Raw genomic sequence first — 23,018 nt, 5'->3', positions numbered from 1 at the left:
CTTAGGTGCAGAGAGAGCCTCCATCTAGACCAGTGGTCCTCACCCTTCTTAAAGTGACCCTTTAATACAGTTTCTTATGTTGTGGTGACTCCCCATCCCCACCATAACATTATTTTTGTTGCTACTTCATAACTAGCATTTGCTACTGAGTGGTGTCTCAGTTCCTACGACCATTGGAAATATTGTTTTCTGGTGGTCACGACCCACAGGATAAGAACCAGTGGTCTAGACTCACCCAAGGCATTAGATGGTGAATGATCCTAGTCCTCTTATATTTCCTGGTACAGGGGAACTTGCTCTGGCTTTGTTGTTCCCTCTGCCCTGTTCTCTGAGTTTCAGAGCCTTATGTATTCTAAGGACACACTGATCTACTGAGCTGCATCCTCAGCCCCAGGCTTGCAGAAGCTCGCTGTACTGAGGAAATAGCAAGGCGCTCTTTTCACTCTTCGTATGATACATAGTAAGGATCATGTCTAGGGTAGAAATCCTGCGAGCTCAACTCACTGTCTTCCTGTCTCAGCCCCCGGAATTACCTACCACCATATCTGGGGTTGAATCTATATTCTTTCAGGAAATAAGTACACAGATTTTTTTCCATTGTCTCCCAAAGATACATTTGACTCTTTCTCTACCGAGCAAAGAAAGCCAAAGTTAAAGAACCACCATTCTACAGTATAGTGTTCTGTTCTGGTTATCATTTTTTTTTTTTAGAAGTTCCTACATGAGTACACTATGTTTGCATAATTCCGACTCCCCCTCAGCTCCTCCTGTGACCCTTTAACTACCCCCTCTCAAATTCATGGCTTCTTATACACATATACCAAGTTCAGTTAGTGTTACCCATATATGCACATGTTCAGGTGTGACCACGCTTAGGATTGAGATCTTACTTAATCCTGGAAAAAAAAACAAAAACAAAAACAAAAACACAAGCAAAATGCAACTGGCTCTCCCTCCCTCAGCAGCTATTGACAACTTCTGGATCTTTATCTCAGGTTGGATCTTGTGACACTCCTTGCTGTCTGAAGGCTTTTTAAAAAAGGAAGTTACTGATCAAGCTTGCAGCAGGTATCCCCCAAGAAGACAAAAGGAATCATGTCCTATGAAAGTTCAGAAACCCAGGACACAGCACAGACAAGGAAATTTGTGTTGGGACATGACATTCTTCAGGTACCTAAAGGTAGATTGGACCTATCCTGTGTGCTTTCAAAGGGCTGAAGAGTGTAAGTCACACAGAGATGGATTTCGATTTAATGTTAGTAGAACCTGGCTAGTGGTTAAGGTTGCCCTAAGTTGCAACGAGTATTGTGTGAGCCTATGATCTCCTTTTTACAAAAAGAATGCTTGGGGGTTTCACGAGCTAGCTCAGTGGATATAAAGGCACTCGTCACTAAGCCAGATGACCTGGGTTCCATTCCCCCAGCCTCATATAGGGAGTTGTTACCTCCATAGTTGTGTCTGTGCTTGGAGGACTGCAGGGTTACACACAAAATGAAAGAATGCACTAGTAATAATAAATGTTTAGGTAGAAGCAGAGGTCACTGACACAAAGGATAACCTCCAGGTTGGACGCTAAGATGAAAAAAAGGGTCCTTTCAACACAGAGTCTGTCATTCCGAGAGTATATTACAAGGACGATTCAGAACAAACAAAAAATACCTGTTACCTGTAGTGCCAGTGTATGCAGTTCGGGGACTTTGTAAGTCTTTTCTTGAACTGACTACTTAGAAATAAAATCGGTGTGGCAAAAGTTTCATACAGAGACTCCACACTGTGAGCGTGCACGCTCTGTGACCATGTTGCTTGGCTTTTCCACCAGCAGATGCCACTTTTCTCCTCAGCGATACTGACACTGACTACAACTATTTTTCCCACGAGTGAAAAAAAAAAAAAACAAAAAACGCTTCTCCACGGTCATTTTCGTTTACAGTTCTCTCATTAGTCCTGAAGTCAAGCGCTTTGTACAGGCATCTGTATAATGGGTTTTAGCTGGGTGCCAACTATTTTGTGTGTCAAAAAATATTTTAAAATGTAATTCATCTGCCTTTACTTTTTAACCTTTCCTGAGGAAACTTTAAAAATAAAAACAGCAACAACAAACAAAACAGCAACAACAGGAAGAGCCATTTCGATCCAGCAGTGGTAGCACACACTTTTAATCCTAGTACTTGGGAGTCAGAGGCAGGCAAATTTTGAGTTCAAGGCCAGCCTGCTCTACAGAGTAAGTTCCAGGAAAGCCAGAGCCACACAGAAAAGCCCTATCTCCCAAAACATAAATCAAACAAATAAACAACAACAACAAAGCAAAAAAAGGACTTCGTGTTTGGGTATTTTTGCCTACCAGTGTGTATGTCTGTGAACCACATGAATGCTCGTTGGCCACACGGGCCAGAGGAGGGTGAGACAGATGACTGAGCTGCCATGTGGATGCTGGGAATCGAATCGAGGTTCTTTGGAAGACCATTGCTCCTGTCCTTTCAGCTCTTTCTCCAGCCCGACATGAATGTTGATACCATTGCACCAAGTCAGTCCATCACTTGCTTTATGTAGACGCATAGGTCACTGACACAAAGGATAACCTCCAGGTTGGACGCTAGGATGAGAGACGCTATAGGGATGGTTTAGGCTTTGCAGGCTTGTCAGCTGATTGAACCTGTCGATTTACAGTATCAGTTCCTTTAAGCTGTACAGTAAAGGCAGCCTTTGTCATGGAAACCTTTTCCGGATTAATTCACATCTGCTTCTTGCAAAGCTCCCAGGGCTACCGGCAGCAATTCAAAACATGCTTTCTCCCAAAAGGCTAATTACAGGACAGTACGCGTGCTGTTTGCCGGTGACTTGGTTTGTAACCAGGTTATTCTAGTTGAGAAGAGTTTCTGATGATTAATTTAAGAAAACCATTGTATAATAGCACACTTCTCATAAAGGACCTTTAAAAATGCTTTCTCTCACTCCAGCGTGGTAGCCCACAATTGTCATGCCGAAGAAGACTGAGGCAGGAGGATTGTTACAAGTAAGAGGCCAGCCAGGACTACATAGTAAATCCCAGGCCAGCCTAGGACACATAAGATGTTAACTCAAAAAATAAATTTTTTTTTTTCCAGAGCTGGGGACCAAACCCAGGGCCTTGCACTTCCTAGGCAAGCGCTCTACCACTGAGCTAAATCCCCAACCCCTAAAAAATAAATTTTTGCAAGTATTTCATGCAATACATTTATACTGAAGATTGTTCTTTTTTATGTTTAATTAAAATTGAACTGGGCATCCAATATTTTATCTGCTGTGTGACAAGTGCTACCATATAGATAATAAAGGCATAGATTGTCTTATTTCTTGCAAAGCTTTTCAAAGTTACAGATGCCTGTAAAATCTAAATCAATGAGGAAAATATGATTCTGATTTTGTTTTTGCAATCACCTGACTTCAGAAAGAAAGACTACTAGATGTTCAACCCAGGACTACTAAACTGATGTAATCCATGTTAGCAATTGTTTGCTGGATGCCTTGTCGATAAGAACAAAGAAGTATTCATCTGTGATTACCAGTGTGGACCTGTGCCCTCTTAAGTTGGTGCCTGTGTTGGCCTAAGGGTGACCAGTTTGAATACAGTTCATAGCAGTGGGTGAAATGAAAAAGAGTAAGTCTTGAGAACCTCCACTCCAGGAGTTGAAAACCTGAGGGAGAAATCAGATACTTAATTTTACTTGATTTCATGTTGCTTTGTCTAATTAATTATTTAATAGTTGGTGCTGAGGATCGGATCTAGAGCCTGATGTAAACTAATGTATGCTCTTCTACTGAGCTCCATCCTTTCGAAAAAGGAGCAAAGCAAAAAAGTTTTTGCTATATAACAAATTTGCATGCACACACACACACCACACACACACACACACACACCACACCCATACACACACACCACACACACACACCACACACACACACACACACACACCACACACCCATACACATACACCACACACACACACCACACACACTCACACATACCACACACCACACACATACCACACACCACACACATACACACACCACACACACTCAACACCACACACACACACACACCACACACTCACACATACCACACACCACACACACATACACACACACCACACACACTCACACATACCACACACACACCACACACACCACACACACACCACACACACACTCAAACAGCACACACACACTCACACATACCACACACACATCACACACACACTCACACACCACACACAAACCACACACACACCACACACACTCACACACCACACACACACACCACACACACTCACACATACCACACACACACCACACACACAGTCACACACACCACACACACACACCACACACACTCACACATACCACACACACACTCACACAGCACACACACACTCACACATACCACACACACACCACACACACATTCACACACACCACACACACACACCACACATACTCACACATACCACACACACCACACACACACTCACACACCACACACACCACACACACACACACCACACACACACCACACACACACTCACACACCACACACACCACACACACATCACACACACACACACATCACACACACACACACACACACACACACACACACACACACACACGTGCATTAGCCCTGGAGGGATTCACTGATGGGGAGGGGTATATTGTTTAGGAGTTTTGTTTTGTCAAGATCTGAGAAAGTCTTCTTAGCTTTTCTCTCAAGGACGTGACAAACTGAAAATACCCTTTAGACCCTGTGCATTAAATCAAGATGGGTAGCATTTGTGCTTGTATAATATAAGAAAAATTTCCCTGCTGTCTGCAAAGAGAACTGATTTTGGGCTGGAGAGAGGGCTCTGCAGTTAAGAGCACTGACTGCTCTTTCAGAGGTCCTGAGTTCAATTCCTAGCGACCACATGGTGGCTCACAGCTATCTGTAATGAGATCTGATGCCCTCTTCTGGTGTGTCTGAAGACATCTACAGTGTATTTATAATAAATAAATAAATAAATAAATAAATAAATAAATAAATAAATAAATCTTTAAAAAAAGGAGAGAGAGAACTGATTTTTCCACCACCAACTACCGGAACTGTCTTCCCCCGGAGGGTCATCCAGCCCTTGTTTTGCTCACACTGCTGCAATGGAATTAAAACTCATCCATTCTTTTCAACATCATCACTCCTAAACAGCAGCCTCTCTCCTGCTTCCCAGTATTGCTTTCTAGAAATCAACAAACCAAAATTTTTCCTCGCTTTTTGAGTTTAGACTATGACTAATAGCTGAACAGCAGTTTGCACTGAAGAATTCTTGAAGCCATAACACTGCCTGGCATTGAGTTCCTCTCCAGGAGTGATTTAGCAAAGGAGTCAAGAGGTTATGCCCATCTCTGGCAGCAGGCAGCATCCATGCAGTCCAGGATATAAAGGCGGACTTGGTCTTCTGTGAGTTTAATGCCAGCCTTGTCTACAGAGCCAGTTCTAGGACAGCCAGTGCTACATAATAGAGAGACCCTATCTGAAAAAACAAACAAACAAACAAACAAACAAACAGAAACAATCCTCGAAATCAAAACCAAACCAAACAAAAACCTAGGAACCAATCAGCCTTTCGTGTACATCCACATATAGGTCTCTTTCTGGGGAAGCACACCTAAGACGTACATTGTTGGAGTACCTCTTAAGTAACCATTCACATTCTTAGAATGAATTTCAAGGTTTGTCCAGGCTGGCTTTTTTTACTGCTTAGTAGAAATGAGAGCTCCTTTACCCCCTTTCCAGACTGAAGTGTGAACATTACAAAGGCAGGAGAATGTGTGGTTTCTGGACTGAGAATAGACATTTCCTGTTGCTTTAAGTTAGATGAGCAGACTGGAAGGTGCCTGTACCTAATCTTCCCTTTCCTCTGTGAAATGCAGACCCAGGGAGACCTGCAGATTTTTAAATGCCCTTGAGCTGACCCAAGCCTGACAAAGTAGACACCATGACAGTGAAGGGGTCCTATGAACCAATTTCACCCTCTGCAAGGAGTAACCACTTCCTCTTTCCTCCTTCCTCTAAGCTTCTCATTTATCCTCCTAACTAGATACTCCTGCAAGACTAAAAGCTGCTCTTAAGAACCTTGGGTGTGGAGTTGACACCTCTGATTCATGATAACTTAACCCTGTGGAATTTGACTAATATCTCTCAGCTGTCATTCATTCATCTCTATTCATGGCTTTGTCTGATACTCAGCTTAGTTGCAAAATAGGAACAAGGGAAATTCCCACCCCTAGTGAGGGGGATGGAGGTTTGTTTCTCTATATACTGTGCATTGTCCTGTATACCACATTAGCTTCTTAAATTTCACAATAACCAAAGGTATATAAAACCTGCTTTTTTCTCTTTCTGAACCCATGAAACACCAGAGTTCAATCAAAGAGTTATATAATTTGTTTCTATGTGTGTGCTTTTGCTGTATCAGGGCTCTGGCACAGGAAGGCCATATTCAGAACAGCATGCATTCTACTGAGCTACATTTCCAGTCCATAATTTAGCCCTTTGAGATGTGTAACCTCCTCTTCTACAGAAGTTAAAGTTAGTGCACTTGGGCATGTGCAGCAGTGTCTTTGGTTAATTCTAATATTGCCAGTGTTAGTATTGGTAGAATTTTGTTCAGTAATGATCCAAATGGTTTTATTCCTAAGTGCTATCCTAACGCTATCCTAACACTATGTGTGGGTCAGAAGAAGTTTCTGAAATTGGCATGGTCTGTGAGCAACTACTCAACAGCTTTGTTGTTTCATTGACTAATTGATCCACTAATTAATTAAAGAGGGCCTTTAGTGCCTGCAACGTACAGAAAGCATTACAGAGGATGCTAGGGCACAAACTCTGAGGGCAAATTAGCTGAGTCTGAATAGAGGCTCCTGTCTTAAACAACACATTGGCTTTATTTTATTTCATTGTATGTGTATGAATATTTTGCCTGTCTGCACACCACTTGCACACTCAGTGTTCATAGATGTCAGAAGAGGGCATCAGGGTACCTGGAGCTGGAGGTACAGATACTTGTGAGTCACCATGTGAGTGCTGGGAATCAAACTGAGGTCTATTAGAAAAGCAATCAATCAATGCTCTTAACCTCTGAGCCATCTCTCCATATTAATCTTTTTTACTCCTTAGGGTTTTGCTCATAAAGTGAAGATTAAAAAACTTACTTCCTGGGAAGTAGTTGTGAAGTTCAAATAAGCCTGTTTGTGTTAAGATCTTGACATATAAGTAACTGTTTGATCAATGGTAGGTGTTATTTTACAGAACAAAGGGACAGGAGAATATAACATATCACATAAATAAAAAAAACTACATTTTAGAAGGTGATCTATGACACAGAGGTAAAAATAATGGATAATGACATTTGAGGGAAGAAAAGATTATTTCTTGTAAAGAAGTCAGAGGGATTTCTTGAATGACGTCTTGAAGTTGGTATCCATACTCTCCGGCTTTAACCCTGCACAAAGTGAGCTTTTGTAAATCAGTGAACACAAGCCAAGTTTAAAATAAGGCCAAGCAGAGTTGCAGATGGCAGAAATGAGACAAAAATTATCCACAGGAAAGTCAAAGGGAACGGGGAAAGGAGGGAAAGAAAGTAAAAGGGGAAGAGACTCTCTGCGAGCCACAGCCCGGAAGCTGCCATGAACTGTGCCGTACTCTAAATCAGGCATATGCCAGGCTCATTCAGCCACCGGGTACATTAACACTGCTCTCACTGACTTTTATTGCCTGTAAGTTATCAGTGGCAAGAGATTGTGTCATCATAACAAATGCGTGGATGGGCAGGAGGGAGAGGCGTGAATCGACAGACTGAACAAGAATGTAAGGGAGTACAAATACGGTGAGAAAGGAAACAGATCAGCATTCTTAGCTACCTAAATGCCAGTGCGTCAAACGTTCATGCCGAGTGCACTCTTCCACCCACTTCTACTGAGTCACTTGCTGGTTTGTGTGGACCAGAGGGAACTTGATAACCGAAGCGCCAGAGAAAGGAAAAGCTCTATTGGGAATTATAGTCACGAATAACAGTTTGGGTGGAAGGCATTATAGAGAGCAATGAGCAAATCAGTGTAGTAAACATCCATGCTATAGTTTAACCTTTAAGTCTTACCACCGTGCACAGCAATTATGCTCAAAATTATATCTGTTTTCTTAGTAAAGCTAAATGGGAAAAGTCATGTGCATAAGTGTGGTCTTAAAGTCAATGATTATTAGGTTATTTACAATGACTAGGTATTCCTACTTGAAATGACATGCTGACAGGTCATGGTCACATTACATATATTAAGGAAGTTGTGCCTATTGTCATGTGACTAAAGTTTCAGGGCTTAGTAAATAACAGTAAGCAACAATGATAAAACTGTTTCATAACCACCCGTATAGAAATATCCTAATTTCTTTTTATAGAAACAAAAATAAACATTGTGATTTACTGGCCTTTTAAAAATTCACCACTGTATAATTAAGTCCCTTTGTGCTATATAAAGTTTTCTCTGGTAAAGCAACAACTGAGAAAATTATATCAGTAGCTTCAAGAAGTACAAGAAAAATGCACTTCACAGTTACTTCTTCACTTGCTGAGATTAGATTTATGACTGGAGATAAACCACTAATTAAATGTACTAAAACAGACTTACCATTAATATAGCGAACTACTGATTTTCTAAAACAGTAGAGCACTAATATTTCAGTATTCTCTCTGTCCCTTCTGCACTTATATTTTAAAATGTTAACAACCTGCCTTCTTTATGAAATCTAACAACCATAGGTTTCAAACAAACTCTAAAACTTATATGGTAGCTTTCGGGGCCAGCGAGAGAGAGAGAGAGAGAGAGAGAGAGAGAGAGAGAGAGAGAGAGAGAGAGAGAGAGAGAGAGAGAGAGAGAGAAGCGGGGGGGGGGGGAGAGTACTAACTTCTTTTTAAACGTTTCTGATAAGTTAATATCAATTGTATAGCAAGACTTCTCTATGCGGAGTTTATCTAGATACACTGAGTCAACGAATCTTCTGTCTAGCTGCTTCCAAATCACTGCTCCTCTCATAGGGTCTTGGACTAAGAAAACGCGCTTCAGAGCTCGTTCCAGTCCCGGGCTGAGGCTGCAGCGTATTCACGCTCCGGTGCGGTTGCGTACGTTTAAGCGCTTCCCGCTCTCACCGGTTGGGTTAAGACTTGTAACTGCCATCTGGCTCAGAAATTTGATTTCCTTCTCTGTCTGGTGCCCCCTGGTGCTCATTACAACTATAATCTTACGTAGTAGCAAAGGTGGTCCAGGAAGCACTAGGGATATTTTGAAGAGAAGAATTCCATTACTGTAACTGCACGGATCTAGGTTTCCCTAGTTCCGCGTCTTGGTGTTATTCACATATGTATACATATGCTAAAGGGGATGCTTTACTGAGCCACCGAGGGGGAGTATAACAAAACAAAAGGAAAATAAATTTTACTCAAATATAGAGGCGAAAGTCAACTATGTCCTCTCAAATTTGTAATCAAAGATCAAAGACGTAGACTACTTTCGAACTCGACCTCCTCCTTTGCCTGTCACCCGCCTCTCCCCGCCCCCCACAACTCTGGTTCCCGTTAAGTTTCTGGCAAAGCAAAGAGGTCCGCTCTGATCCTGGGTTTTATTTAGTAGGCAGCCCATCTTTGCAGCCAAAGTACTTGTTTGGAAACTGGAGATGAGCATGTGGCTTTAGTTGTTGTGAAGAGAAGGATGGAATATATTTTGTCTTCCCTAACCCATCTAATCAACAGTGATCTTATGTGTACTCTTCACAAAGTTTCCCGGAACTCTTCGAACTCAGGCTCTATCCAGCTTTACCTTCTTCTTCACTCCCACACCTCTAATCACTCAACACTAAGGAGGCTCTCCATTAAAGACGAACAACAGATCATTTTTCAATCCATGGCAGCTTTATGAGCTGTCTAAGTAGAGCATGACGGAAGTCTCTCATTCTCTCTTTTCTTTTTTCTCTCCTTTCTTCTCTTCTTTTGCGATTGATTCTTAAATAATGATTTTGATAGGGAGTACTGAGTTTGGAATGGAATTGAGCGACCCAGGATGACGCTCCCATCAGGCTTTCAGAAGGGGCGGTTTTCAAAAAAGAAACTACAATTCCCAGGAGGCACCAGGCTAGAGCAATCGCAGGGCATCACGGAAGTAGTAGGCGCGTTCCTCCTAGGCCCATTTCACGGTTTTCACTCAGAAACTACAAATCCCATCGTGTCTCGAGCTCCGCACGCCTGCGCGAGAGCCCCCGAGCGCGATGTGGGCGGGGCCGCCCCGGGCGGCGGGGGGCGGGGTCCAAGCGGGCTGTGTGGAGGCTTCAGACATCGGCGCCATTTAAAGCGGAGAGTTTCCCGGGCGGACGCGTTTCTTCTGCTCGGCCATCCCGTACTCCCTTCTTCGCTGACAGAAGGCTCCTAGTGGGGTGACTGCTCTCTTCTCTCCCTTTCCCCCTCCTCCCAGTTCTTTCGGTCTCCTCTCCTCCTGGTCAGAGAAGTAGCGGAGCCCGGGCCCCGCGGTGAGCGGCCCTCCCCTCCCCACAGTTCCCTCCCTCCTCTGCCCCCGGCGCCGTCCAGAGAGGGGAAGAGGTTCGCCAGGCCCGGGGCGGGCGGGGAGGCCTCGGGGACGGGGGGGGCCGCTCCTCAGGCTTCGAGGCTTCGAGGCTTCCGCCCTCAGCATCTAGTGATGGGCGCCCTCTGAGACTGGTCCCCTCTTCGGGGCGCGTGCTGCCTGAGGCGGCGGCCGAGAGACCGGGAACCCGGGCCTCGGCCCTCCTTCCCCTGCGCGGCCCCTCCCACTCCTGTGCCCCGGGCTGCCACCGCCCGGCGTCGGGGCTCGTCCCTCGCGCGCTGTGCCTCCGCCCTCAGGGCCTATCCCGCCGTGCTCGGCGGGCGGCGGCGGCGGCGGCTGCGGCGGGAGCTTAGCCGTCTTCACTTTCGTCGCATCCGCTCGCCTGGGAGCCAATTCCGCGCCCTGCTCCTCATGACTGCGGCGCTTCTGCTGCCACAGCCCTACCGGCCTCCGCTGGCTGCAGGATGGATGCGGACTGTGCGGCGCTAACCCCCGTGGCTCCGCTCCCTCCTCGCTCGCCGACGAGCCCGCTCCGTGAGCCGCAGCAGCCTCGGTGCCAGCAGCCGCCGCAGCCGGACTCAGTGTCCCGCGTCGCCCTCGGGGCGCCTTGTCAGTGCTGAGTGGGAGTCGTCCGGTGGCTCCGAGCCCGCCGTAGGAGCGCTGCCCAGCACTTCTTGGTGGCTTCTCCGGGCCACCCTTTTCCCTTTTCATTCATAAATCCGAGCCCGCATTCTTCACTCCACCGGACCAACCATGTCTGACGGCACCGCAGAGAAGCAGAGCGGCACTCCTGGCTTCCTTTCGCCTCCGGCTCCAGTCCCCAAGAATGGCTCAAGCTCCGATTCTTCCGTGGGCGAGAAACTGGGGGCCGCGGTCGCCGACTCCGGAATTGGCAGGACAGAGGAATACCGGCGCCGCCGGCACACTATGGACAAGGACAGTCGTGGGGCGGCCGCCACCACTACCCCCACGGAGCACCGATTTTTCCGCCGAAGCGTCATCTGCGACTCCAATGCCACGGCGTTGGAGCTGCCGGGCCTCCCTCTCTCTATCCCTCAACCTAGTGTACCCGCAGTGGTGCCTCAGAGTGCTCCACCCGAGCCTCACAGAGAGGAAACTTTGACGGCCACCGTTGCTTCCCAGGTGTCTCAGCAACCCTCGGCTGCTGCCTCCCCTGGGGAACAAGCCGTTGTAGGCTCGGCCACCGCGACCGTCCCCAGCAGTACCAGCAAAGACCGCCCGGTGTCCCAGCCCAGCCTCGTGGGTAGCAAAGAGGAGCCGCCGCCGTCCAGAAGTGGAAGTGGCAGCGGTGGTGCCAGTGCCAAAGAGCCGCAGGAGGAAAGGAACCAGCAACAGGATGATATCGAAGAGCTGGAGACCAAGGCAGTGGGAATGTCCAATGACGGTCGCTTTCTCAAATTTGACATCGAAATCGGCAGAGGCTCCTTTAAGACGGTCTACAAAGGTCTGGACACCGAAACCACTGTGGAAGTCGCCTGGTGTGAATTGCAGGTAATGCCCCACCTCCCTTCTTATTCTGTTGTTTGGATCCCAAATTTGACTCGGTTAAGCCAGTTTGTCGAGTTCACTCTTTACTTGTAATTCTGTGACTCTGAGAGGAGGGCGGGGGAGGCCAGCATCCGAAGAGGTGGAAATTGGGAGATTGTGGAGCCTGTAGTTAGGTGTTTGGAAAACGATAGGAACTATTGGTGTCGAGGGATTGTTATCAGGCAGGGGATAAAACGTCATTTAAGTACAAACTTGTGTGTTTAATGTCTGCCAGGAAACATGGAATTATTGGAAAAGGGTTTCCCTCCTTGTGCTGGGGATTGAACAAGTGGGGCCTGGACAAGTGCTTTCCCACTGAGCTATATATATCCTCAGCCTTTGGGAACATTTTTTGTGTTAAGTAAATATCAAATCTTTTTGTTCCTGTGCACGTCAGTCTCATTTAAGTCTCTGCAATAATGAACTGCCTTGTGTGTGTCCATCTCTAAGATCGGGTTGTTAGACCAGACCCTGTACTTGATAGCAGCATAGACATTTAGTAGATAATAAGACAGAAATGCTTTCTAGATGTGACAGGGCATGCCTGAAAATCTCTACTACTGTAGAGGCTGAGGCAGGAGAACTTCAAGTTCAAGGCCATTCTGGACTGCATAGTAAGACATTGCCTTAAAACCATCAAAACTCTCTTTTCTTTCCCTTTAAGGATAAGTGCTTTCAGAGTAGGAGGGTACAGTATGCACCTACCTACAGGTGCTTAAGCCATGTGGCTAGCTGTGATCTGACACTTCATTAGAGTGTCTGTTCTTGGTCCTATTCAGTCCATACTGAGTAGTAAAAGTCCATGCAGAATTGTATAAGTGCTTTGAAAGTTGTGACAGTACCATCATTATTGTAATATTGTTATGAAAGATTATTGTGACGGTGTCCTAAAGTATAGCCCAGACTGTCCTGAACTTGTTGATCCCTCAGCCTCACCCTCCAGAATGCTAGGATTATAAACTTCATGCCACTATGCTAGGGATATAAAAGATTTTTAAATGAAACTTCCCGAAAGTCTGAAGGATTACAGTGCTTTTTTTTTTTTTTTTTTTTTTTTTTTATCTCAGGGAAAATTCCAGGTTATAAATAAAGTGCAGGTATATTCTAGACTTAAATAGATTAGTTTGGACTATTTGCTTGATTTATTATAGCAACAAACAGTTGTTATTATAAAGCATCTGTGTAAATATTGGTTTGTTTGAATCCAGAAATGAACTTTAGTGGTGGAAGCAGAATTTCAGCTACATCATTTCTTGTCAAGAAAATGAACCAAACTGAAATAGGATTGGAAAGTAACTGAAGTAATCTCAGAACTTGATTTACCTAAGAACTAATAAACAAACAACTTGATTTCCAGATGACCCAAGGCCATATGAAATGTGAAATGTTAGGCATTTGCTTCTAAATATCTAATAAAGGCGAGGGGAATGTAGCTAGTAATTTCCCAGCTTCAACAATTATTAGCACATGATTGTTCAGTGCAAGGTAGTCGATTAAGCTTTCCCCTCTACTTTCCTATATGCTTGAAATTTCCTTTATTGGAAATTGCGTGTTTATTTTGTTTTTATTTTTAAAATGTGAAAGAAAGTTAACACAGCATGTGGAAGCAAACTTGAAACTGGAAAGTTCTTCAGTAACATATAGTTCCTTGAGCTCAACATTTAAAATGGAACTTCTAAGCACAATATGAAGTAAAATAATGCCTTGTTAATTTTATAGTGGATTAGAGTTGGAAATGTGACTAAATTACTTTTAGTAAGTTTATTTTGTTTTTAGAGATGTGACTTTTTTTTTTTTAAAACTCTGTATAATGAAGGCTGTACTGGAGCTCATTGTGTACTCCAAGCTGGCCTTGAACCCTTGATTCTTCTGCCTTAGCCATACTAGGCAAACTAACTTACCTTCTTTGTTTGGTTGTTTATTTCTTTCTTTGGTAAACTTGTCAAAATATGCCTCTACTACTACCGGTCAGTCATACTCAATAATTTAGATGTAACTGATTTACAGGAAGACTTTTTCGTACTAAGGATCTATTACTGATCCAGGAATTCAATTCTTTAATTACATTTCATTTATAAATGTGTGCTCTTTTTATTTTTATTATTACTTTTTTTGTTTTGTTTGTTCTGAGGATTGAACTGAGGATCTTTTGTACTATGGCAAGTGCTATAACATAGAACTATATCTGTAGCAGTCAAATATTCCATTTTTAAGAGGACTTTTCAGAATGTAGTATGCTTGTTTTCACGGACTGATAATTTATGTCCTAGAACTAATAATTCACAATAATAACTTTAAAGTTCCTCAGTTTTTCTCAGAATGTATTAAGTTTTTGGACTGTGTGCTCTCTCTCACTCTCTCTCTCTCTCTCTCTCTCTCTCTCTCTCTCTCTCTCTGGTTTTTTGAAACCGAGTTTCTCTGTGTAAACAGTCCTGGCTGTCCTGAAACTAGCTCTGTAGCTGAGGCTGGCCCTGAATTCACTAGCCTCTGTCTTCCTAGTGCTGGGATGAAAGGTGTGAGCCACCGCCACCTGGCTTTGGACTTAGTTCTTTATGTAGATGTGGGCGTGATCACACTAATGAAAAATCTTACATTGACTATTATATTTAATCAAAGTCACCATTTGGAAGCAGAATGAAATGAATCTTAGCTTATAGAATGAAGCCATGAGTTTTAGAACTTTTCATGGCCTTTAACCAAGCTTCTGAAAAATTTTTCTTTTGACTTAAAAAAAGTCCTCTTCCATTTTAAAAATAAACAAATGTGACTCCTAGTATAAGATCACCTAATGACAGTAGTCAGGCAGTATTTTTTGGGTTTTGTTTTGTATCATTTTGTTTTTGATCAAAGTATATTTGGGTCCAAATTAAAGGTCAAACCTAAAGATAAGTAAAGCTTTGGAGAGGAAAAAAAATACCCCTTGACATTGAATGCACATTTTCTCCACTCCCATTTTACTAGGGATTGAACCAAGTCTGGATGAGTACTGTGTTCCATTAAGTTAAAAGTCTGATTTGCCCAGGATAGCCTTGAACTCCTGCTTTTATATCCCTAGCAGTGAGATTTTAGGTATGTACTACCATGCCTGGTTTTAAAATTTTTAGTGTATTAAAACTAGAAGGGGGGGTTGGGGATTTAGCTCAGTGGTAGAGCGCTTGCCTAGGAAGCGCAAGGCCCTGGGTTCGGTCCCCAGCTCTGAAAAAAAGAACCAAAACAAACAAACAAACAAACAAACAAACAAACAAAAAAAAACTAGAAGGGCCTTGGGAAATGGCTCATTAGGTAAGGACCCCTGTCACTAAGCCTGATGTCCAATAGTTCAATCTCTAGCACCTACATTGTGGAAAGAGAGAGCCAACTTGTGAAAGTTGCAAAATTGGATGAAATCAGGGTCTCTCTCCCACCTACTTGTTTGTTAAATAAGGACCTGAAATATGTAGGGCATTACATAATTTATCTTATGTTAGAAAAGAACAAACATTAAAATGGTTATGATTCAGTAATTTGGAAGATATTAAAGGCAATTACAAGTGAGACCTGGTAGCAGAGGCCTATAATTTTAGCTATTCCAGGAGGCCGAAACAGTAAGATCACAGGCTCAAGGCCTGTCTAGGCTACAGAGTAAGTTTTAGGTCAGCCTGGACAAATCAGTGAGACTGTAACTCAGAAAGAGAAGAGAGCTGGGGATGTAGTTTAGTGGTAGAGTATTTTAGTTCAGTGTTAGAATATTTGTTTAATATCCCCAAGTTCTGGGTTCAATTCTCAGTATTACAAAAGGTCCAGGAAACAGCTGTGGTTATCAACATAAACTTGCCAGCCAAATTTCTGGTATAGATATTCTCTTCAAGGCCTATCGCATCCTAAGGAGTTTTTGGCAGTTGGTAACTTCTCTGAGAAGGAGATTCATTATCTTTATCATGATGTTCCCTACTGGTAGGTTTCTTATGCAGTCCCAAACCTATGCAACAACAAATTGGAATTAGGAGGCTATTTTTAAAGAGTCAAAGAATTGAGGAATATGTGTTGGGGGACATTAAAGGGACTTGAAGGGGAGAAAGGTGGTGGATATATTTGACTGTATATATGTTAACTTTCTGAAGAATAAAGATTTTTTTTTTTTTTTAAAAGAAAGGCGCATGCTCATGGCGCACACCTTTAGTTCCAGCATTTGGGAGGAGATGCAGGCTGATCCTTTGAATTTGAAGCCAGTTGGTCTACATAGTTGATTTTCCAGGAAATCCAGGACTGCACAGAGAAACCAAAAAAAAAAAAAAAAAAAAAAAAAAAACCAACCAACCAAAACCAACAACAACAAAAAGCCAAATAAAAACCCAAACTATATTTGTAGTCCCAGTAGATAGCTAATTAGTAATTTCAAATGAAGTAATACTAGTTTTATGTAGAATTGGCTGTCAGATTTCTAAAGTCTAATAAATGTTTAATTTTTATCACTTCATATGGGGATCTAGACTTTGGAGGATGAATGAGTGGGGTGTACAAATCAAACTTCCTAATGTTAGGTTATTTTTAGGGTCACAATATGTGTAGCTATTTATCAAAGCAAGAATCTCTTCTCAGTAATAAAAAGGTAATATTTTGATACCACAATCTTAAGTAATAAACTGAGAACTCCTAAAAGAATTCTTTTATCAGGACCTGTTAGTCAAAATCACTTTTATTTGGTCGACTGTGTTGCTGGAAAAATGTTCCCAGGGTGTTCTGTACAGTTTACTCTTATGGAGGATAGTTAGTTGGAGCATGCTCATTAGGAAACAGTATAATTTGCTTTAAGAAAACAAACAGACCTAGTAATTTACTTATTTCTGACTTTTTTCTCATAGGTTGTCTCTAAATAGTGAGTTTCTTTGATGCTGTATATACTGATGAGCTTTTTCAGCTCTACCTAAAAAGAAGTAAAAGTTAGAATTTTTGTTTACACTTCAGCCCATTTAGTGCCTGTATCTTAAACTGTCTTTTACAAAGTTATGGTTTGAGTTCCTAAGTACATGATTTTTTTGTTTGGTCTGGTTTGGTTTTTCCTTTTTGAGATAGGATTCTCTGTGTAGCCCTTGCTGCCCTGTAAGTTGGTCTGTAGACCTGGCTTGAACTCAGAAATCTACCTGCCTCTCTGCTCCAGTGCTGGGATTAAAGGTGTGCAACCATGCCTGCTTCGAAGTACAGGATATTAATGTTTCAAGATTAGCAGTGCTGCAGAAATGGGATTTGGTCCTGTGACTCAAACCATAATTTATTCCTTTGCCAGCTTTAAAGTAACCTATTGAACTGAGTCTTCCCATTTGATTGTTTTGGTTTTTGATTTTGAGATAAGGGCTTACTTTGTACTCCAGGCTGACCTAGTACTCACTAGGTAGCCTAGGCTGATCTCAAACTCAGAAACAATTAGAAAAAATATGATTTTGGCTAGGTAAGATTGGATTTAAGATGTATGTTTACTTGGTATGGTGGTGCAAACCTGTAATTCTAGTAGCAATATTTAGTAGAGCCTGGATTTGAATTCAAGCAATGCAGTTTTTCGGAGGCTGAAATAGTAAGGTCTAATACAAGTGTAGGATTAGCCTGGCTACAGAATTACAGATACACTGTTCTAAACAAAACAAATTCTAAAATACATATTTAATGCTGTTGAAAATAACTGTTGAGAATTGGATTTAGTTGACTTTTAAAAATTGTTCTTTTTCACAGTCTCAGGAATTTAAATTTGTTATTTTTTCCCTTACCTTTTTTTTCTGACCCAAATTAATGATGTTAATTTCTAGTCTAAGAACTTGGAAAGATTTTTTTTTTTTTTTTTTTTTTTTTTTTGAGCTGGGGACCGAACCCAGGGCTTTGCGCTTCCTAGGTAAGCGCTCTACCACTGAGCTAAATCCCCAGCCCCGGAAAGATTTTATTGTATAAAAGACAAGTGAGAATATAATGTTACCTGGTGACTGATTTCATCTGTTCACATTAAAAATTCAAGTGCTGAAAGATCTTGGTCATGTGAAATTTACCCTAATTTATCCTTTGGTACTTGATATTCAACCATTACTGGTAGTATTAAGAATTTATCCTGTTGTTATTTCTGGTAGCTTTAAATTTTTTTAGATCAGCGGTTCTCAAATTTATATTTATATTATAATTCATAACAGTAGCAAAATTAGTTATGAAGTAGCAATGGAAATAATTTTATGATTGGGGGTTACCACAAGAGAAGCTCCATTAAAGAGTTGTAGCGTTAGAAAGGTTGAGAATCAATGTTTTAGATAAAACCATAGCAGAACAAATAAAATAATTTCTGAAAATACTTGAAATATTAATCACTACAGTTTAGAGATTTTTGGTATGTTAGGTTTTTGGGTTTTTTTGTTTTTGTTTTGTTTGATTTTGTTTTTGAGACAGCTTCTCTGTGATGACCCTGGTTGTGATGACCCTGGTTGTCTTGAACTCCCTTTGTAGACCGGGATGGCCTGGAACTCATGTGGATCCACCAGCCTCTGTGTTGGGATTAAAGGTGTATGCCACCATATTTAACCTTATTATTCTTTATATTAATATATTTTCAGGGGGCTGGGGATTTAGCTCAGTGGTAGAGCGCTTGCCTAGGAAGCGCAAGGTCCTGGGTTCGGTCCCCAGCTCCGAAAAAAAGAAGCACAAAAAACCAAAAAATATTTTCAGTAACTTGAATTTTAATAGATGGTTTTTAACCATGGTAGATATCTGGTCTTTTAGAAGTAGATGTTGTTGTATTAGGTGGTGGCAGTACACACCTTAGCCCCAGCAGAGGCAGATGTATCTCGAGTTCGAGACAGAGTGCGTTCCAGGACAGCCTTGTACACAGAGGAACCCTGTCTTGAAAAATCAAAAGGAAAAAAAGGGAAGAAAGAAAGAGGTGAGGCTTAGCATAATCTCTGTTTTGGTTTAAAGAGGCCACATTTTCAAGTGAATAAAATTAAAAACTAGATTGCCCCCAGGGCAGTGGTGTCACAGGTCTTTAAATCCAGATGTTCCAGGCAGAGTTCAAGGTCTGCCTGGTCAAAATCTTGTCTCAAAAAACAAACAAACAAAAAAACCCAAAACAGAACAAAACAAAACCAAAAAATCCTAGGTTACCTGCATTTATTATTTTGCTATGTGATTCTCATTGCCTTGGGCAAATGCTATGTTAATTATTGTCCTTGTACAGCCGGGATAAAGAAAAGCTGCTTTAGCCAGGTGTAGTGGCTAAATACCTGTAATTCCCAGCCCTTGAGAGGCTGAGGCAGGGAGATTGCTGTGAGTTAATAGTTTAGCCTGGGGCTGGAGAGATGGCTCAGCGGTTTAGAGCTCTGATTGCTCTTCCAGAGGTCCTGAGTTCATTTCCCAGCAACCACATGGTGGCTCACAACCATCTGTAATGGGATCTGATGCCCTCTTCTGGTGTGTCTGAAGACAGCTACAGTGTACTTATATAATAAATAAATAAATCTTTAAAAAAAAAATAGTTCAGCCTGGTCTACAGAGTGAGACTCTGCCTCAAACATGTAGCTCAAACTTGGTCCCTAAATAAATATTAGGTGTGATTATGCAGTGTCATTTTATGTTGTCATTTTGATGTTATCTTTGAACATTCCTCACAAAGATATATATATATATATATTTGTATATATATATACAGATATGTTATATGTATATAAAGTAAAATAATAAAAATAATTAGGTTGAAGTATTGAGGGTTTGTGAGATGGCTCAGCAGGTCATGCTGCTTGCCACCGAGTCTGTTGACCTGAATTTGATTTCAGGGGCTCACATAGTGGAAGGAGAAGATGGAATCTGGAAAGTTGTCCCCTGACCTTCACAAATGTATAGGAGATGTGTGCTTTGTCATCTGTGTCAGAGGGCAGCTTTCAGGACAGCTCTTTTCTGTCATTGTGGGTCCAGGCATGGGACTTGGGGTTGGCAGGTACTTTTACCACTGAGCCATGTGACTTGCCCAAGACAGCAAGATTTTAAATAAATTCTGTTATACAGAAACTTTTGAATTATTGTTTCTAGTGTATCCTTGTTTTTTTTTTTTTAATTTTAGACAAAAGTTTAAAAACTACTATACATATGTAGTACTTTAGGCTTTAAGAGTGCTTGCAAAGTGAATTCTTTATAATTACTGGGGAAAGGTTATTAAAAATTGACAGTTACTTGTTTACCTAACACCACTGTATAATTTATTTGTCACAGTTACACTACAGGGCAGATAGTATAGTTTTTGACTTTTATATTTGAGAAACAAATTCAGGTTTAACCACTTGTTTAAGATCACTGACATGCTCAGGGCTTGCTGGCACTGCCTATAATCCCAGCACTAGGGAGGTAGAGACAGGTGGATCTCTGAATTCCATGCTAGCCAAGGGTACATAGTGAGATCTTTTATCTCAGTTCTTGTTCTTTCTAATAGAAAATGCTTTCTGGAAGAAATCAGTTTGACTTTACTGAAATTTGTTACACATGTTATACTTCTTCCTGAAACATATTGCCACTTTCAATGGCATTTTAGGCAATATATACATACAACAAATGTGCTTATACATTTTTAGATATTACAGATATTAGTTAGAAAATATTACTTCTGTCAGGCTTAAGTAAGTGTGGTTCTTTTTTTTTCGGAGGTGGGGACCGAACCCAGGGCCTTGTGCTTCCTAGGTAAGCGCTCTACCACTGAGCTAAATCCCCAGCCCCCAGGCTTAAGTGTTTAAAGAGAGACATAATTCTGACAGTCATTGTGAGATTATTTTGTGGAAACAGGATGTGTCTACTTGCAATAACTTCATGTAACTGAAGTTTTGCCTTCAAAGTAGAAAGATTTTGTCATTAATACTTGTTTTGTTTTTAAAACAGTAGCTCCTTATGTAGCTCAAGCTGACCTTGAATTCCTAATTTTCTGCTTTGCCCTTGGTGCTAGAATTATGGGTGCATAATGCCTGGCCTCAGTTTCCTCAGCATCCTTATTAATGCTTCTGATAGTCTCTGTACTAGGTAGTGGAATTGTTAATTTTGTTAGAACTGGTTTTAGTTTTTTAAAGGAGATTAGGCATGAGTAAATTTCATGACCTTTAGTGTTTTGGGTTTGTATTACTTGAATCTTTTCATGCTTCTAGGTTTGGCTGTATATCCCCTAGGCCTTTAAAGAACATTCAGGTCAGGCGCAGCACTGCAATCTCCTATGAAATAGAAACAAAAGTGATAAAGGCCCCTTCTGTTCTTACCTGTCTGGCTAAGTCATCCCAGTCTGATTGGGCACTATCATGGGCTTACTGGGAGGTCTCACCATGAGGCCTCATTCCAGGATCAAGTTCTATAGGCATCATCCCAGGAAAAAAAGAGGAGGGTTCTTGGGAGGGTCTCTTGTTCTAGAGTATTGATTGGGAGCAGGTAGGGTCAGGATCCCTGCAAGAGGAAAAGCAGAGAATGAAGTTGGATGTGTCTTTTTCTTGTTCAATGCAGCTGTTATTTTGTTAGTCAGTCTGTGAGCCTACTCTTCTTACATCCATTTGTGATAGTAATTTTTTTATACTCTTTCCTATTATGACAGTGTGTCTTTCTCAAAAATGGAGAGTCATAGGTGAGATACTGTAGTCACAATAAAACTTGGACATACTGGCATTCTTAAGGGTATTGGCTACTTGGTTCTGTGTCATCTGGAAATGACCACAAAACTTTAAAAATATGCTTAAAATAAAGATGATCAGTTGTAAATTGTATGAGGTTTAAATATGGATCTAATATTTCTGAAAAATTTGCATTCAAATTGATATGTATTTTAAGTACAGATTGAATTTGGCAAGTTTAGGACCAGAAAGTTAAAATTAATAGTTTTCAATTAGCATTACAGGTTGAATAATATTTGGCTTATTGGTTAAATATATATTGTTATTGAGCTCATTTATGTTGATTTCACTTACATTTTAAACATTTGTAATTTTTTATATTTTTTTCTTTTATTGGATTTTTTATTTACGTAAACATTTGTAAATTTAAATTTTAAGTTTTGGTTAGCTTAATGTTCTATTTCTATTGTCTGTTACAAACTGACCCCGTTAAAATGCTATAAAAGAGTTGACATTTTAGCAAATTTACTACTTCCTTTTAAAAATATTGTAGCACCTTTTCTGTTTTTTTTTCACTACCATTCTTTATAAATGACAGTTCTTTGCTGTTGCTGATTAGAGAAATATTGCATTTAACATTTTTCTTTTTAATTTGTAGTGCTTTGATCATCTGATTATTATAAAAATGGGAATCTGTTCTTTTAAGTGTTTCTCTAGTCATTTTGCAGCATGTCTTTATCAGAAATATTTCTTCTTGTATTCTTTGAGTATGGTAGTTGTTGGCAAGAAAGACAAGTGGAAGTTACTAATGGCTGCAAGTATCTGGAAAAATTTTAAAATAACTTTACTATAAAAACACCGTGGGAAGTAGTGAGGTAGGTCTTTAATCCAACACCCAGAAGGCAAAGGCAGGTGGATCTCTGAATTTGAGACCAGCCTGGTCTAGTACAGTTGGGAGTTCTAGGACAGCCAGAGTTACATAAAGAAACCCTGTCTTAAAAAAAAACAACTAACCAACCAACCAACCAACCAACCAACCAACCAAACAAACAAAAACTTACAAATAAAAAAATCACCTCACATCAAAATTAACCAGATCCAAAGTCTATATATATATCTCAGTAAAACTCCTGTAATTTAGGATAGCCTTTTTGAAGTTGTAGTGCTTCACCTTGGCTTTTACACTTTGACTATACAATATATATTTATACACTTATACACACCAAAAATGAAAAATTTCTGACAGCTAGAACTGGAAAA

At 41.2% G+C, this 23,018-nt stretch overlaps 1 protein-coding gene across 32 annotated transcripts in view; it reads left to right on the top strand.

Annotated features, from left to right (window-relative positions):
* The first annotated feature begins 11,220 nt into the window (after nt 1-11,220).
* Wnk1 (WNK lysine deficient protein kinase 1) overlaps nt 11,221-23,018 on the top strand; it is a 125,558-nt gene continuing 113,760 nt past the window's right edge. For 29 of the 32 annotated variants that reach the window (XM_063285410.1, XM_063285409.1, XM_063285407.1 and 26 more), the window contains exon 1: nt 11,386-12,144. In XM_063285410.1, the coding sequence (XP_063141480.1) occupies nt 11,386-12,144 (759 nt within the window). Of the gene's footprint in view, nt 12,145-23,018 lie in introns of all 32 variants that reach the window. The other 3 variants (NM_053794.2, NM_001002823.2, NM_001199095.1) reach the window with 1 other exon arrangement.

The sequence above is a fragment of the Rattus norvegicus genome, chromosome 4, assembly GCF_036323735.1.
Source record: "Rattus norvegicus strain BN/NHsdMcwi chromosome 4, GRCr8, whole genome shotgun sequence".
Lineage (NCBI taxonomy): Eukaryota > Metazoa > Chordata > Mammalia > Rodentia > Muridae > Rattus > Rattus norvegicus.
The sequence above is the reverse complement of the archived record's forward strand: the minus strand, read 5'-3'. Positions and strand labels throughout refer to the sequence as shown.